Raw genomic sequence first — 17,988 nt, forward strand, 5'->3', positions numbered from 1 at the left:
GCGGTATATCTCACACCTCTCAAGTCCTTCAGCCTCATTCATACCAAGTACTGACACAGATACATTACAACGAAAATTCCCCTTTCTTCGTCTCCCTTGACGTTGCGCTGACAATGATCCATCTTTTGTGGAGGAGGGGTTGTCGGTACAATTCATCTCACTGGTATCAGTCAGACTGCTTAAAATAGCAAAACTGACGATTTACAGCTGGAAAAGATTTGGCCACGTAATTGGAGTGCGTGACGCGGGATAAACAAATCACAATACAATAACCTGAGGCAGATAAGACACAAATGAATATGGTGTTTGGGAGGTTTTTATCAAACGCTGATAACAACCCCACACTGGCGGTATCGTAGTTATTTTGATTAATTGGATACTCGCGCACTGAAACCTGTGATGGGATAAAGTATTACTCAGAACATCCGTTAGCGAATGAAAATGCACCCTGAGTCACACACGGGCTGACCCAACTTCGCTCTCACGAGCCACTTGAGCGCATGGCGTTCTATTGCTAGATTTTGTCGTCGGACATAAATGTCCTTGTAAATGATGTAACCTCCGCTCTATAGCAATAAGTTATAATGCTTCCTTGGGGTGCGTCAAGCATCGATCTGTTTGCACGGCTCTGCGATCGAATCAAAAAGTTCGCGCTAGATGCACATTAAGAATCGTTGATAGATTCGACGCGTTTCCGCATCACGGAATATCCCGAGATCCAGCCGTGTTTGGGACCTCTAACAGCTCAGCTCGTTAGCAAGGAGAATGTTACTTTACTGTGATACGGATAGTGGGTGGCATACACAAAGGGCCTGACTTGTATCAGGTAAAGCAGAAGAATCATCCGCACTTCAAGGGCCATGGTAAGTTTTCGGTTTCACTTTGCAAGATTTTCGCATGGTTAATTGTCACACCATCTGTCATTACCTACCCAAAATATCAAAATGATTGTGCAGCAAAACGGGCTTCCATTAATGCTCGGCTTGCCTTATACACGGCAAGGTCTATCCACATATTGATGTTCAAATGGAATGTGTGAATTGCTTGGTGGAAAACACTCTCCTAAGCATGTATACAGAGCAACCGCGGTGCGGAGCGACACACTCTCACCAACTGAGTTGCACTAATTCAACGCAAACATATTAATATAAGTGTCACCTCAAACAAATTGTGACAAGGCAATTGCCTAATTTATGTAATGCTGGCGAAAATCTCCAGCCACAAACAGCTGGGTTAGTAAATGAAGCAGGTAAGTAGGGAGTGCTGCCTATGCACTATTTTCACATCTGATTTAGCAAAGTCCCGCGGTTCTCTAGCGACTTAATTAGGTAGAGATATAAATATTGATTGACTTTTCCACATCGACCCGCTATTTTTTGTAACAAAATTTATTTTTTATCTCAGAGTCATGTTCGAAGTGCGGCACGGTGACTCGAAGCTACGATCTACACGAACGATAAAACTTTCCCCAAGACAAAGCGACCACATCATGTGATTAAAGTGGCTTTCTTTAAGCCATATAACTGCTTTTGTTGAAATCCATCCAAAAGCAAGACATACTATTGGAAATAAATACCTTCAACGATGCGGCTTTGAACTGCAAGGGTGCCTCGAGACAATCGATTGGATTGTAAACCTCCTAGAAGGTCTTTGACATATGATATTGACATCAATGAATCGGTTCTTGGGGTATAGTTGATGCACTTCGCTATATGTAGGCCACTTGAGCTACTCGCAAGGGCCGTCTGCCGTCGATTGTGCTTGATGAGCAAGGCCAAACCCACTTCCCTCTGTAAGTTTGGGGGTTATACGAACTCACCAAGAGTATAAGTTAAAGCGTTAAGGTCACTCCGATAACTCATTCTTTATGCTCACACCTCGGCTGTATTGCCCTAGCGTCGTTGCCGATCAAACTCGACATACCCCCTGCCATCTCTTTCTCAAGGAAAAGTGACAGAGTTGTGCAGCGGAACGGGGCTTTTATTAATGAGTGGGGTCCAGGTTGGTTTCTTGTTCGAGACTTGGCCTCAGTTGTACAGGCATGCTCATCGGTACAAGCATGGTTGATTTTTGGAAAGGAGTGTGAGTACTGCCTCGACGTCGACATTGCGCCATATACTTGCAGGTTCACGCACACGCATTAAAAAAGGTTGCAGTTAGACAACGGCTTCTTTTTGGATGAGGCCACAAGTTTTCTTATGCGGATGCAAAATTTGAGCAGTCAAAAATATCACCACGCCAAGGCACCAAATGATACGGAATGCAAAAAGGGCTTCGACACTAATGATCCAGCTAAGAGTTCCCACTGAGGAGGTGGACTTTAGAATCACGGAATTGTTTCTGCGTACGAGTCTAGCTCTCACACGCATATTGTTGTCAAAGAGCTGCACTGCAGCACGTGATTCGGCTTTCGTTTAAAGCCATATCATGTCGTGAATGTGTATTTATCGACCTTTTCAAAATCGCCGCGACTAGTTTGCTTTTCGACAAACAAGTTGAGCTCTTTGAGCTAGTTCTAGATATTTGTCATAAAATTTTATCAGGCTATACGGTGAGTGTAGCCGCGTTGAGTTTCAGCCCTGATAAACGTAAAAGCCGACATCAATTTTCGCACCGATGAAGGTTAGCCATTATTGATCGCGTTTTTCTTGGCGGCACATCAGCCATGCGCGTAAGTAAACACTTAAATTAGGAGATCGTGGCATGGGGAACGCCCTGTATGACGTATTCAAAGTTAGAACCAAAGATACCATCGATTTTATGTCTATTGTAGTCCGAGCTGAAGCATATCTAAAGCATTATGGCCAGCCAGTACTGTCATTATCTGTCAATCTCCATCATGCCTTCAAGGCGCATCAGCACTTTCGTAATGTTGTTCATCTTAGCTTCAAGGCGCTGCTCTGTTTCAACAAGACGTTCCTGAAACATATCCTGCATATCCAGCAGCCGAAGCAGTAGCTCGTTGTCCAGCATTCCGTGATGGGAACTGCTGCTAAACGTAGATATATTCTTAATGCCTGTTAGACCTGCTGTATCATCATTCGGCCCAAGGAGCGAAGCCGAGATTATGGCAGGAGTCGGATTAATTGATCTTATGTCGGGGCATGAGCCCATTACAGCGGCCGATGATTGTTGCACAGTTGAAGTGCTCATATTGCGTCGACGACCTATGCTATTTAAACGCGTAGCCTTACTTTGGGATAAGAAATCAGTAAATGAGGCCGTGCGACGACTTGGACTAATGGAGGGTGAACGAAGACCAATACCGGGTACAACTAATTGATTGGTAAAGGCCCGATTTTGCAAGACTTCAAGATCATTACGAAATTTAGCCAATTCATCGTCTTCAAGCATGCCACTATTATCTTTATCGTACACGTTAATAATGTCGTCAATGTCGAGATGAATTCCTTCAGTCACTGCATGAAACCTCCCAAGAATAGCTTCTATTTCGTTTCGGCAGATCATGCGCTTTCCTTTGAGATAATCCACGTTGCTCATCATCGTTTCGTGCATAAATGATTTCATAACTTTTTGAAAATTCGTTCCAATCACTGTGATGGGCAGGGCAAGTACGAGCATACCTGTAAGAACAGTACAGCAACCAACAATCTTGCCAAGCAGCGTAACCGGGGTCATGTCTCCGTAACCAACTGTAGACATTGTCACGATGCACCACCAGAACGACGTTGCGATGCCTTGATACGGATTCGGATCGACGCAAACGCAGCCATGACTCGCCGAAACTGATGCCACAGCTGCAGCGGCAGATACAGAATACACAATGTCTGTTGTGCTGAGTTCTCCTGAAGAATTTACTTCACAATTTCCCATCCATCCTTCTGCACGGCAGCCATCGGCAGTGTACTCAGCAAAATAAATAGCTGAGGAAAAAATGATCATGGCAATTGACATAAGAAAGATCAGCATGGTCAGCGGTTTAAAGCTGATGGCCACAGCTTGAGTAAAAACCTGAATTGCCGATGAGTAACGTGACATTTTCAGAACGCGTGCTACTCGCGTTAGCCGAACAATTCGAATGGCACCCAAAGATCCGGCATTGTCTACAGCCAGAAGGGATTCTAAATAATATGGAAAGACCGCCACAAAGTCAACCCAATTTGAGAAGTCTAGAGTGGGAATCAAATCAAATTAGAGCTCGTATTTCTCAGTAATTACATGTTTCATAGGTGCGTACTTTGTATGAAGATCAATTTGTTGGGGCATACGAGAAAGCGTGCAATAAGCTCAAAAGAGAAGACACCAGCGCAAAGTGCCTCTAATGCCGTCAGTACTACCAAGTAAGAGTCAAACACTGCCTCTGTTTCAGCAATAAAGACAAATGTAGAGAGGATAATGAATCCATATATACACAGCGAGAAATAATATGCTGGTGTGGAAGACTGGGGATCTTCGAAAAATACCCAAATTTTGTTCATGCAGCCAACGGGTTCATCATTGTCGTCCGGCTTTAACTGTGGAATAACTTTGGAAATTCGGCGTGTCACTGCTTTTTTAGGTACACTCAGGTCAACAACTTGTGGATTGCAGCTATTAGATACCGCTGAAATGGTAGCAAGCTCTGGTGCTGGAGTCACGGACATCGATCGGCGACTGCGATAGCTTCGCTGCATTTGCTGAGCTTTGAGTGGTATATCTGTTTTCTGTCGTGAGAATGACGAAAAGCGTGTCTGAACATGGAAGAGTTTTGAGCTGTAATGACCAGAACGTCGTTTGGCTTCCCGTTCAATTACTTGAGATAGCTTCAGTGCTGTATCTGTTAACTCGGAAGGATCTTGCATGCCGAGAAATTTACACGTAAGTGCCAGCAACTGGAATGAAGTGGAAAAGATAAAAGCAATCGATAAAAATTCTTTTTACAGATCCATCAGTGTATAAACCTAAAAATATGCCTCGTTTAAGAAAACCGTCAGAAATCAGATCACTCATTTACCGGACACCTGAGCGCATCCAGCTTACATCCGCGGTATTTGCACAAGAAGCACGAATCTTCTCAACCATGAAGTGCCGATGCTATCACGTCTTTTCTTTTTCCATCACTTACTCCTTCAACAGCTAGCGTTGTTGCACTTTTAGATGCCGAAGCATCAATACATAAAAGAGAAGCTTTAGCCAATTCGCGTTTGCCAGCTCGATCAGTGCGTAAAGCTTCATCTTCTTTTTCCTTCTTCCATATTAGATATGGCTTTGGAACATAAGAAAATGGTAACAATTCCATAATACGTAGCCATTTTGCATATGTGCGGGTGCTTTCTTCATGTTTGATGATGTAATCGAAAATAAAGCCCCGTTTAAATTGCTCGACTGCAGCAGCAACAGCGGGTTCCTTTAAATCAAGAGGTGGATGCGATGTCTCGATCAATTCTGTCATCTTTAGGTTGTGCACCTCAAAGCAAGCTTGTGCTAAGTAAAGTCCGACCCCAGGTGCCTTAGGCAAATCCATTTTTGTCGGCTGCAAGGCACGTTCAATAGTCGAAGAGTCTGCCACACACGACATAATCTCCACCGCAGTTCCAATCATCTTGCGAATGTGATGCAGTAAGAAACTCTGTCCAACTACACGCAGACGTACCCACTCCATGTCATTTTGCACGAATGGATTCTCAGCCTCGAATGAAATGATGTAGCGATTTGCCTGAGGGTTAGTAGGCTCCATTTTGGATGTAAAATTATGAAAATTGTGCGTGCCGACATATTGCTGAAGAATCTCTCTCAGGCGCTGAAGCATCTCGCTACTGAGTCGAAAGGCTTTTTGAGCTTCTAGCGTCTTTTTGTCAATCGTAACCGTATCATCAAAAATTGCCTCAGAGTCCGACGCCCACTGAGTCGTCCTTTCAGCCAGAATATTTTTTGCTGCACCGTTCGAGGCAGTAAAGGAACGTTCACCAAAGATGAATGTGGGAGCGAGATACTCGTATATGCGTTGGTCGCATGACATCTTGGCATTGAAGTTTTTGGGTACAGTGACCATTTGCATTACACGAATGTCCTCAGGCAACGCAGCATTAACTCGAGCGACGAAGGCAGCAATGTCGTTACCTACATGAAGTTTTACTGCTATTAATTGACCGGCGGCGTGAACTCCTTTGTCAGTGCGGGCTGCGCGACTCCAACCAATTTTTTGCAAAAAGCCATAGTTGTTCTCAGAGATGCCACCAGCTTCAAATAATGCACGCTCTAGCTCCGCCTCAATCGTTTTGACACCCTCATTCATTTGCATGCCACTGTAGTTTTTGCCGCAAAAAGCCACCCATATTCCGTAGCGGCGTTTGGGTGGCAGCGAAGTCGCATCCACCACTGGATTCTTAGAGTTCTCGCGCTTTGATGCGTACGATCCCGGATGAATGACGTCAGGGCGACTGGTGCGACGATTAAAATGTGAATCCTGATTCTTCTGATCGTCATCTTTCTCACGACGCGCTTGCTTATTTTTGCGACGGACAGCCCAGTGGGTCTTCTTCCGCTTACCAGCCATCGGACTATTGGCTAGCACGGAGTGAGAGCATTTGATTAAATGTGCTTTACACCAATCACGGATAAGCTATTTTACTCAAGCAAATCAAACCAAGTGTTATGATGGTGTCGTTGCGAAGCTTAAAGGCGCTGCGTCGAACAGTTGATCGCTCCGTCAAGCTTTCCGTCAACCATGTGGCACGACATCATTCGCTACCATTAACATTGCGCTCATTTTCGCAGGCTCACACGCCTTCAACGACGGTAGATCCCACGGACATATTGCGGCCAGAGCTGCCCAAGAATTTCAAGTCGCAATTGTCTTTAGAGAAGGAGCTGTCGGGCCTTCCAAAGCTAAAACCTGCTAGCCAACTTGAGGCTCCCCAGACTCAGATCTCGGTGCTGCCTTCGGGTTTGCGGGTCATTTCGCAAGAAACATACGGTCAGGCAGCCACTTTAGGTATCTTCATTGATACTGGAAGTCGCTTTGAGGACGATGACAGCGTTGGAGTCAGCCATTTGCTGGAGCACCTTGGCTTTAAAAGTACTACCTCGCGTACGCACGCGCAGCTTGTACGCGAGTTTGAAGATATTGGTGCGCTCACCACGTCTTCATGTGGGCGCGAGCAGATCATCTACACAATCGACCTTTTGCGAGACAATGTCGAAAAAGGGCTAGTGCTGCTTGCTGATGCCATTCTCAATGTCAATCTAGTGCCTGAAGAACTGGAGGGTATAAAGGCAATCATGCGCATTCAAACGGAGGACTTGTTAGATAACGCTCCAGCAATGTTACAAGAATTCATTCACGCCGCTGCTTACGGTCCTGACACGTCGCTTGGTCGACCACTGCAATGCCCACTCGACAAGATCGATGCGCTGACTGTGGATAAAGTGAAAAAATTTCGCGATGAACACTTTGTCGCCCAGAAGATGGTCCTTGCTGGCTCTGGTGTGGATCATACTCGCTTAGTCGAGTCCGCGGAGAAGCTCTTTGCGAATGTGCGAATAGCTCCGGCTGGCACAAAAATGGCTACTCCTTCGAGTCCTGAGACGCTTGAGCCAGTAATTTACACTGGAGGATTGTACCCACTTTCAAAGCCTGATTCAGAGTTTTCTTACGCAGCACTGGCATTTCCCACTGGTGGTTGGCATCACGAAGACCTGGTGCCCATCTGTGTATTACATACCCTTCTTGGTGGAGGCGACAGTTTTTCTGCTGGTGGTCCTGGTAAGGGAATGTACTCACGTTTGTACACAAGCGTCCTGAACCGCTTCTACTGGGTTGAGTCGGCCTTTGCATTTTCATCGATACATGCGGACGTGAGTCTTCTTGGTATTTACGGTGCTTGTCTCCCGTCGCACACCAGCAACCTCGTGGCACTTTTGTGTAATCAAATGCTTAGTGTCGCTAATCGACCAGTTGATGCAATTGAGCTCGGACGTGCGAAAAATCAACTCAAGTCGTCTGTGCTTATGAACCTTGAATCCCGAATGATCTTGTATGAAGACATCGGTCGCCAGCTACTCACATATGGGGAGCGTGAGTCACCGGAGTCGGTTTGTGCCAAGATTGACCAGGTTACAGCCGCAGATCTTCAGCGAGTGGTGAGGGAGGCAATGCAAAATCCTCCAAGTCTCGTCTACTCCGGCGACATAGCGCAATTTCCGCAGTACCAGCAAGTTGTAGCTGGTATCAAAGAAGGATTAAGTGAGTAAGAATATGCTGTCCGGCATTGTCTGCCGGACCTCGTCATGCCGCCATAATTAAATCTATCTCATTAGATCTAAGTTATCAGGGGAAAACATTAGATGCTTATCGAGCTTGTTAAAATGCAGAAAACAGGAGTCACCTTTAGAAATTGCAACATGACATTTGAAGCAGCGATGCTACAAACAGTCTTATCAGTAAAAAAATTCGAGGACATTGCTCGTATCGAGTGATAGTTTGCCTGCAATTTTCATGTGGGACAAATAAGCACAGATACGAATGAGCACCTAGTAAAACCTCCCAAGTCGCAAAGATCTGCTTTTGTGCCAATTTGAAGCTGGTTAAAGAGCCCTAAGCAACCAAGTTTGCATGTTAGCAAGCTCATGATATCTGGAGTTTTCGAATATCTGCATAAACAATTGTCTCTTGCGAAGTTACAGCAAGTCGTAAACTTAAATAAACAATTTCGATCTCGAGTTAAATTTTTTTTGATTGCACCATGAATTCCTATGGTTTTTCTTAAGCTAGCAAGCGCCGACCCTAAGGTGGAACAATTTGGAATGATTTTATCGGAGAGTACGTCCTCGTGGTGTGCTCAAGCTCACGTACCACTCTTTAAATTGTGCATTGAAAAATGTGCATTCTGATTCACTTTGGTTCAACAGCCCCAAGCTCGGCACTTCGCATTGTACTCACGAGACGGTATTTCTCGTAACTCGGCGTGTAGTGATGTCAAAAGCTGCTCGCTCAGGGTATGATCAGTTCATATCCCCGCACATGTTCTTGCAATCCTACGTGGCGTGATAAATGAGCAAACATATCATCTTAATGCTTCTTCATGTCGATGATTGCATCCTTTAGTCTCTCCTGTAGACCTGTCGTGTAATCAGCTTGAACAGTGATTCGATCCATTTTCAAGAAAAAAGTTTTTTTCTTAAAGCTGATGGGGCACTAGCCATTTCAAGCACAGCCTGTACCTGATGGGTCTCAGCTACGTGAGCAGTCCAAAATGCCGCACGACCTGCTCGTTGAGATTCGAGAGGGCGATCATGCAATTTTGAGAATTGTGGTGCTTCTCTTACAAATCCTTCCACTTTCTGAAGAAAAAATTCGTCCACTGACAAGATCATAGAAAATGTGGTTTCATCAGCGGTAACATCGGCGCAAAAACAGTTTATGTCGCTAAGGCCAAACAAGACTCAAGCTCGTCGCAATAGCCCACCTAGCTACAGCAATCATTTTTAGCTTTTGAAGCCTAATCCTGATTATTTTGTGGTGAGCCAGCAGCCAAATGTTGTATAAGATACACCATGCACGGTGCAGCAGAACATGAAGCAGCTTTAGAAAAAGGAGCAACAACAGTATGTCAAATTTTAACTTTACTACGAAAGACTCGCAAGGAATTATCAATTGCAAGATGAAATGGCAGCGATTAACAAGCTCTTAGCGTCAATGATTGCTGCCATAGACGCATTCCTTTGAGCAAATCTCGGATCAGTTTAAGCAAGAAAGCGTCATCTCCTCCCATAAAGCCGACTATCTGCATCAGAAACTCTGATCGCAAGTAGCGAGTCGTGCTAGCCAAACAAAAGTAGAACGCAGTCTCATCTATTCTGGAGCAAACTTTAATTTTTAGAAATTGTAAGAATTGTTCGTACTTATGAGGTGTTGGACGGTAGTTGTCGAATTAAGAAGTGAGATTATTTGTTAGACTGATTCCTACGATGTATGTGCTGCGAGCATGTCATAAATTATGGACAGTTTTACTACATGCGATAGTAGTTGCCTATATTTTTTTTATGTATTGAATATTATTTTGAATTGCATTAATGCTAAACTTTGTCCTATTTAAATAACAGAATCCACATATTTCAATAAGTATAAGGCTCGATAGCATTATTTTTACATATTAGTACTTCTGAAATTGCCGAAGGCTGTAGGCAGTTTGTGTGGTGCACTCCACATTTGCCGAGTATCAGACTGGCTATTATGCAGCTTATTTACTAAATGTGGTCATTTCAGTTTTTAGTGATGGAAAAAAAGTCATGGAATTCCGCCCAAACACGCACCATCTCAATCCTACGTCGTGGTGCATGGGAACTTCGTCGGGGCCGTTGTGGCAAAGCCGCAGTGTTTCTTCTGTTGCTGACTGGAATTGTATTTTCAAGTCTGAGAGGAATGATCTCTCCCATGGTTTCACTGACTACCACATTGTCCTCATATCTGGGAATAACAAATAAAGCAAGCGAAAGTGTAAATCTTTTGCGGTGGGGTGGCGGCTCTGTAGTTGTTGAGCTGGAGGGTCAACCGTTGCAGCGAGATCTCCCTTTGACTTACCCTGATGGGACGTCCAACAAGTTTCAGTGTGATTTGCCGTCGCTTCGGTTCCAGTGCGACATGGACCGGGGCGTGGGGTGCAACGCTTACCCGCAATTATTCCCATCTTCAGCATTATTTGACTATTGGAAGCAAGAGGATACCGAGCAGGTACCAGCCTCTATCTTTGATAGCATTTGCCACTTTAATATCTCCGACCCGGTGCGTGACAGTGATGCTGTATACGGAATTGATTCTGGATTGAATCTGATAGCAAAAGTGATTTAATGCTTGACCACAGACTGAATTTCGACTGGCTCAAATGTTTCGAGAAATGGAGGTGCCTTTTGTCACTTATGGCATTCCTGAACTTAACGCTGCTCTAAAGCGCTGGACAGACGAGTATCTGATGCAACAGCTAACTTCAACCGAGCTGTATAAGGTGCACGTTGCGAATGACAGTCATTTCATGTTTTTCAACAAGAAGTTGAAACTTGACGGTGAGATCGACACGTATGAATCGCGAATGATGACCTATTCACAATTTGTACAGGCTCTTATTAAAAGTAAGCAGCTTCAAACGGCTGGGAAGCCTTACGAATATTACTATATGATGCTCCGAAAGAACGATTTTATGGAGCAAGCGGCATTTATCTACAAAGAGCTTCAATTCTTAAACCCAACGCTGGTCGACCATGATCCACGATTCGGAGATTTTTTTATCCGTGATGCTGCAATAGCTAAAGATGCTGGAATGCGTTGTCGGTTTGGAATGCGAGGTATTATTGCTGATGGACACTTTGATGGTGGACTAAATCATGTAGCAATGGTACGCGGAACTAAGCGCTATGTCCTTGCTCCCCCCAGCTCATGTCACTGTCTGAGTCTCATTACTGAGGGTCAATCTGCGCGCCACACAACATTGAATTGGTCAAACACAAGTGCGATTTCGGAAATGGAACGAAATTGCCCCGCAGCAGAAGTGGCTCTTACCGCTGGCGAAGTGCTGTACATTCCATCATTCTGGTATCATCACATTATTTCGTTGGGTAATAGCATCCAATGCAATCTGCGCTCTGGCCTTACCATTCGGACATCGACATCGGAATTTCTGTCGGATTGCGGTTTTGCATAGTATTATTTTACAGTAAATGGATTTATTAATTTTTCATTGAATTGTGCATGTAGTGTCAATAAAAGATAACTTTAGAAAAAGGCTGGTAGTATCGTCGTGCTGAACAAGAAATTAAGGCAACTGTTACAAACCAGAGAGAATGGAGTCGACCATCTTCGCAGCGTTTGGAATGGCATTCGACGCAAAGTGCATCACTGATGCAAAATCAAATTTGTCGACAGCATCAGCCGCAAGCAGACCAAACGTTTTTTCGTACGGACTAGACTTGTAAGGCGTATCAAACATTTGAAAGTAGAAACACTCATCTAACGAGCTGCTCCATGTTTTGTAGTCACTGTAAAAAGTCTGCAAGCCGGCGGGGCTGCCGATTGTGCCCGAAAGTCCTCCTTCGGAAGGCCACCCTGTCTCTGTGATCAGAAGCTTGTCGCCAAAATTTTTTACCATAGCGGTCCATTGGCTCTTGACGACATCGATGGCATTGTGAGCAGTCGTTCCCGGTGTAAAGTAAGGGTGAATGTTCACACCCAAAACATCGCAAACAGAAATTAATTCCGACCAGCCGTGGATGTAGGAGTGGTGAAGCACTTCGGTGTTACGCTGGACTGTTCCTACCTTGACGTGGTCTGGCACGAGTGACTTGATGCTTTGAATAGTAGCAATCATATCTTGAGGCACGCTGGTAGCATCTGCAAGATTCTCATTGCCTACAAAAATGTAGGAGACGCATCCAGTATTTGCGGCCTTAACAGCTGCATCTACTTGTTCAAGATAGTCGTCCTGCGGATACGGCACTCCTAAAGCTGATGTGAGGTTGGCGTCGTCAATGAGCAGACCCAAGTTCGTGTCACCAAACTTTGAAATGTACGTGCGAACGCTGTTGAAGCCGTGCTGTTTAATAATCTTCAGATCCTCTGTAACAGTGGCTGCAGTCATTGCGCCGTTTAATGCAGAATGATCCGGATCATAGCAAACACCAAACGCACTCACTTGAGTCACGAGCATGATACTGGCGGAGAGTGGGGCACAAAATCTCATCGTGGAGATAATTTGAAAACAAAGTGAAGAGTGGATGCAAGTTCGAAAATGATCTTCGATTTGCCGATCGGCGGTACATGCCACTTGCCCCACTTTAAGTGGATTTCTCGCATGTCAAGTTCGCAAATTATCCTGCAAAATATCTACAAAGATTATAGAGCATGCAACCTTTTGTCTTTTCCTCGAAAGGCAACGAGGTTTTGAACGAGCCTGAAACTTCTATTTGACAATGGCTTTTTAATTAACAGAGCGCGTAAACATTAAATCTTTTCTCCTGCTGACGTCTATACGTTGGACAAATGATATGGCGCCAGTCTCCTATGTTTCTTCTCTACGTTAGACTTTTCTGTGCTGGTGGAGACAGTGCAAAAACGTAAGTAGTGTCAATGATGAGAATTATTACAATTTCTAATAATCTGTCCATTTTATGGCATGGCCTGTCCACGATCACAAAATGTTAGAATTAGACATCATCGATATTATTTCACTCCTTGCTTGTTAGAAAGTGTCCATGGATGTGTTACATGATAGACACACATTTGTGCGCTGTCGTAACTACACCTACTCTTTCACGACTTTCGGAAAGGTCAGAAACATCGACAGCTCTCCTAATATTCTGCCCCCGCACTTCCTCACGAATAGTATTGTGTAGACGTATAATTTGACGGTTATATGTATTGTGCTTTTAACAATACGTGAGCCACAATCTAATAATACGTAAGCTACAATGTTTTTGAGCTGTGCTATTGAGCTGTGCAAACAAAATGCGCTATCCCGACGTAGATCGGCAGACGATAAACCAAGCCCGTACCTCCCGAGCTCTGATTTATCGCCCGCCAACCTGAGCCAAGCGAGAAATTGCAAGTGAGAAGAGGCGCCAGCGTATAAATCAAACAATATGCAAGATCTCATGCCAGGGGCTGCAAAATTAGGAGATGCCTTCTGACCGTTGTGCCAGTGACCAAGTTTATTCAGGCACTCCTCCAATCTCTGCCACTTCTCAACATTTTGAAACTTGTAAACCACCCGGCTTGCCATTGTCGTGTCGACTCTTGCCTTGTGAAACTTTCTTGATTCGCCCTATGCTATCTCGACACTCACCTGTAGATTATTATTCTCCCGCTTAACCTTTTGCCTGCGAGGTGTTGATCGATCGTGGGAATATTGTTTTTTTTCTCCGTGCATGAGAACGCCATCTACATTGTCGCTTTCTTCTCGTGCTTGCACTTCAATCAACTTCCTCAAGTCATCCACCTCTGTACTAGAGCAAGAATGCAGCAGGGCTGCCGTAGCTTTGTGCTTAGAGAAAGTGTAAGTTAGGTCACCGACCTTCCGTTTCATACTTAGAGCAAGTACGAGTTTAGCGGATCGCAATCCGCTTACTCCATGAGTAATTACAACCTTAACCCACGGCTAATTAACTTTTCCGTTTAAATCCAAAACTGTCTTTATTTAATTTTATTCGCGGCAAAGCCACCTAATTTTAAATGCATAGATTTTCCTAGATATGTATAGTAAAATCAAAATACATGTATAAGTACTGGCTATCCAGCCTCGAACCGTATTCCTGTTTGGGTGTGTTTCACACCATGCCCATCTGGTGTGAAACACACCCCTAATACCAGAGTATGTGTAGCCCGTTACAGAGAAGGTGCACATCAATGCTCTGCAAATTTTTGCCCTCTACCTATCTAATATATTATTTGATCCCAATGTCTACACGCTTAGCACTCACGGTGCGTTGTACTGACTCGTGCTGTCTGATTGTAACCTGATTGATTTTCCATCGTCATCTCAATCGGCCATAACACTCAAAACTTAGTATTTGGATTAGTTACGCGACTTTATATGTCGCGGCGAAACATGCAAGACCGAAGTATACTTCAGATATTGACCTCCACATCGTCGCGAGACCACTCATACATGAATCACCCCTGGACAGCTTTCCAACCGCTTTCTTCTGACGCGAAATCCGCATGGTTCCAGTTGCATTTCGCATATTATAGCTTACTTTGGTCGCTCGCACGGTTTGACGCCAGTTAGCGTAGAGCCTTTCGCGTTGCCTTATGCATTGCAAGGCCTAAATGACAGGAACCTTATCTGTCGTAATTTTATCGCTCTCGTCTCCAACTAGCAACTAATCCTGTTGAATTTATCGCACGATATTGTCCAAACATATGTTCGCTAGCTCCTCATTGATCCGATATGAAACTCAAGTCTTCTTTCAGCAAGATACACTCCCTTACCTCTTCCGAGTTCCTACTGATAATTTCATTAGGTCTATGAGAGTATATTTTAGTAATTTAAGCCATGGCGAGTGACAAGAAACATTTTGCGTAAACGCCCACGTTAGTCATGTATTTTCTTAGTGTTCGTGGTAGAATCACATACTCGGAATGCTCCTCATGAGCTGATTGTTAATACAGAATATAGGAATTTTGTCCACAACGTCCGGGTTCTTCGAGGAAGGACGCGCTTGGTGTCGAGGTGGATCCGCCATGCATCGATGATACCCAGCTTCGCTAACTGCTAAAGGCAGCTGTATAGACTCAACAAGTCGAGCCTCAAGTTAGGATGCAAAGCGTTGAGTTGGAGTGCGAAAGGAGTGTTGAGATCGCCCATCACAATGCGCGTGACTTAATCCTTCAACCCTTCGGTCGAGATTCTCAAAGATTTTTCTGTCGATCCAGAGGCGTATTCAAGTTGTGGATGTAAATGAGAGCACTATCGACAACCATATTCGCGACGAGGTAGCGACTTGCGAGCGGCAGCCGTGGGAGTTCAATAGCCGAGTCAAAGCCAGTGATGTCCGGTTGGAGCACCGTGAGCACTTCACTCCTCCGCCATCTCGTGGGTGGATTAGACAGCGAGTCACGAAGACCTTGTACTCAAAGCTCGACTTCAGGTCAAACGAGAAGGTTGATATATGCGTGCTGTCTGCAAACTTAGCTGCTTGGAAGCACTACACCGAATGACCGGACAGCAAGCTCTCAATAAATTGGTGACCGTTTTATTTGATGCCATTAGTGATCGCAGTGAGGACGCTCACGTTGCTCCATGCCGCCGAGGAGGTAGTGCGAATGTTTAAGCATCGAAAGGCCAAGCCGCCCGAGATCATCACCTTGCCGCCGTCTAAGTCTTGAGAGGGAGCACCGACGAGTCATCAGTTTAGTACCCGTGAAGCCTGCGCACAGCTTTGAGGCAGTCGAGAAAGTGGCCCAGCCACTTCATCTCACTCGAGTGCTGCATGCAGTTTATACCGAGGTCCGTTTGTAGGAGACAAAGAAGCGTGTTGGGGTGCAGCAATCGCGTGTTGTGCGCGGGAATCCACTCGACCGGCTGACCCGTGTGATACTGGATTCAATTATCATCAACAGAGATTGTCGGCGCAATGGACATTTATGCCAACTCGAACATCCCCAATGTCTTATTCGGTCGGATCAGCTCTCGCATCGACTCAGGCGTGGCGCACATCTTAAAGGTGTCAAGGCGATTTGATGAAACTACATTTTTCCACTTGGTGGCGAAAGTGAAGTCTTGGACCGGCAGCGTCGCTGAAAACACATGTGCAACCTCGCACGCTCAGCAATTTCGGCCCTGTTTCTTCCATCTTTAGCGACAACGCACTATTAAGGGCGAGTGGACACTCGATCGCCTTCTTTGTGATGTGGTCAGCATTCTTGACGTTTCTTAGCAGCTTGCACACTTTGTCGAACTTCTTTTCTGCTTCCGCACGACATTCAGAGAGAGCTCAAAGAAGCGCCGTGTTTTCGTCGTCAAGCATCGACTTGGTCACTTTCATGACTGGGGGTGCCGTTGATACCTTCTTGATCTTCATGTAGTGCTCGATCACAAAGAAGGCGGACTTGGACGATGTCTTCACAGTGTCAGGACACAGGGTAGATCTGGCGACACACGCCGTACTTCTTGTCGGCTATCACGTCTTTTGATTCGACGACAACACCATCGGCTAAAACGCATTGTAATACTTCTCAGATGCAATGCCATCCATTTGCATTGGTGTTTACTTCACCAGAAGATCAGTAAAATCGAATCCGCCGTGACCTCGCTTCCTTTTGCTGTTCATTGGCGGAGAAGCCGTCTGTCAAGAGCAACATTGGCGGATTCTTCGTTTTCGGAATTTTTGCGAGAAGACATCCTACCGCTCAGACTGTTAAAGGAAGAGATCCTCCCGGTTGCTTGGGGGATTTACGAGTCGGTTGGCAGGAGGTTGATGACAATGCTGAGCTCCGTTTTGGAGTTGACCATCGCGTTTTATGAGCCTTTTGGAGCGAGGTTTGCTTTGGCGAAGCTTTCACTGCTCGCGCGCTCGATTTTCAGAGAAGTTTGTTGATACTGCTGCAGCTGTAAATTGAATTCGCTACGAGACTCTGGGCGAGAAAGTTGTAGTCGGTCGTCCCAAGATCGATGCCGTGGTGTGAGCGGTAGCAGTAGTTCCGACCGGGATGCAGCTTTTTGCCATCCGCCAGATGCGACTGGTTATCGAACAGGATCTGTCTCACACCGATCCATTTACCATGAACGCACTTGGACATGTACTTGTGAGGAAGTAAATGCGCCAGGTGGCTGACATGATTCATGCACAAAGTTTACCTCGTGGAACGTGCGTAAACTGGCTTACATCCAGTAGGTCGGACTCCTTAAACACGAATACACCACGAATGATGTTGACATTTATGCGCTTCAGCTTTAAGAAATTTTCTTTGGTCTTGACATTCATGTGCAGGTTGCCGCCGGGGAGCTTCGAAATTTTCTCTATTGCGAATCGCCTTACAGCTGCTCGAGAGCTTCGTTACCATAGTGCTTGCCATCTCGCGACACCATGATTTTCTGGAGCGAAATCTCGGCAAACGTTCGACCGGTGTCAATCACCATATCGGATTTGGTGTGCGTGAGCTCATACGGTCGCGACTGCTCCATGCGAGTCAAGATGAACAACCAGTCACCACCAGATGTACTGAAGCTCATGTCGCAAGCGAAGGGCGTCGGGGCTTCACACAACGATGCGCACTTTGTCTTCCGCGTTATCGCGTCGGATCATTTTTTCTGCCACATCAAGATCACCATCGTCGGGCGCTTGTTGATGTTTGGAGGCGAGGTAGCATTGACTGAAGGCTGCGTAGGATCCATCTACTTGTCGTCCGAAGCAGTAGCAGCGTCAGGTGGTGAGTTGACAAGAGTTGGGGTCGCGTCCATTAGCTCGACGTCGGGGTCGACCGCATGAGCAGGTACAACGGCTGACAGAGCGGGACACGCAAACGTTGGAGGCGACGGGGTAAAGGGTGGGGTCGTCGGA

The 17,988-nt window shown here is 45.4% G+C and overlaps 7 protein-coding genes across 7 annotated transcripts in view; 3 read left to right on the top strand and 4 right to left on the bottom strand.

Moving 5' to 3' along the window:
• PHALS_09487 (e1a-binding protein p400-like) overlaps positions 1-1,495 on the top strand; it is a gene marked incomplete at both ends in the record, with an annotated part of 8,438 nt that extends 6,943 nt beyond the window's left edge. Inside the window, 4 exons of the mRNA XM_024723325.1 lie at positions 792-863; positions 957-1,002; positions 1,296-1,328; positions 1,405-1,495. Of these exons, the coding sequence (XP_024571730.1) occupies positions 792-863; positions 957-1,002; positions 1,296-1,328; positions 1,405-1,495 (242 nt within the window). The remainder of the gene's footprint in view (positions 1-791; positions 864-956; positions 1,003-1,295; positions 1,329-1,404) is intronic.
• A 1,325-nt stretch (positions 1,496-2,820) lies between these two features.
• PHALS_09488 (trna pseudouridine(38-40) synthase) lies at positions 2,821-6,496 on the bottom strand (the record flags this gene model as incomplete). The annotated part of the gene is made up of 3 exons (XM_024723336.1): positions 2,821-4,130; positions 4,199-4,832; positions 5,066-6,496. The coding sequence occupies 3 exons, from the start codon at positions 6,494-6,496 to the stop codon at positions 2,821-2,823; spliced, it is 3,375 nt and encodes a 1,124-aa protein (XP_024571731.1).
• Positions 6,497-6,597: 101 nt separating this feature from the next.
• Positions 6,598-8,193, top strand: PHALS_09489 (mitochondrial-processing peptidase subunit alpha-like; the record flags this gene model as incomplete). The annotated part of the gene is made up of 1 exon (XM_024723347.1): positions 6,598-8,193. One exon carries the CDS (start codon positions 6,598-6,600, stop codon positions 8,191-8,193), a length of 1,596 nt encoding a protein of 531 aa, XP_024571732.1.
• On the bottom strand, positions 8,194-9,648 carry PHALS_15375 (uncharacterized protein). Its single transcript, XM_036407346.1, has one exon. It carries the CDS (start codon positions 9,313-9,315, stop codon positions 9,100-9,102), a length of 216 nt encoding a protein of 71 aa, XP_036262970.1. The 5' UTR covers positions 9,316-9,648; the 3' UTR covers positions 8,194-9,099.
• A 568-nt stretch (positions 9,649-10,216) lies between these two features.
• On the top strand, positions 10,217-11,065 carry PHALS_09490 (uncharacterized protein; the record flags this gene model as incomplete). Its single annotated transcript, XM_024723371.1, has 3 exons — positions 10,217-10,723; positions 10,803-11,001; positions 11,055-11,065. 3 exons carry the CDS (start codon positions 10,217-10,219, stop codon positions 11,063-11,065), a joined length of 717 nt encoding a protein of 238 aa, XP_024571734.1.
• A 694-nt stretch (positions 11,066-11,759) lies between these two features.
• PHALS_09491 (glycoside hydrolase family 17-like protein) lies at positions 11,760-12,671 on the bottom strand (the record flags this gene model as incomplete). Its single annotated transcript, XM_024723382.1, has 1 exon — positions 11,760-12,671. One exon carries the CDS (start codon positions 12,669-12,671, stop codon positions 11,760-11,762), a length of 912 nt encoding a protein of 303 aa, XP_024571735.1.
• PHALS_15376 (uncharacterized protein) lies at positions 12,672-13,945 on the bottom strand. The gene has a single exon (XM_024723393.2). The coding sequence runs from the start codon at positions 13,707-13,709 to the stop codon at positions 13,233-13,235; it is 477 nt and encodes a 158-aa protein (XP_024571736.1). The 5' UTR covers positions 13,710-13,945; the 3' UTR covers positions 12,672-13,232.
• Between the last annotated feature and the right edge of the window lie 4,043 nt (positions 13,946-17,988).

This window comes from Plasmopara halstedii (assembly GCF_900000015.1).
Source record: "Plasmopara halstedii genome assembly, contig: Scaffold_42, whole genome shotgun sequence".
NCBI classification, from domain to species: domain Eukaryota; phylum Oomycota; class Peronosporomycetes; order Peronosporales; family Peronosporaceae; genus Plasmopara; species Plasmopara halstedii.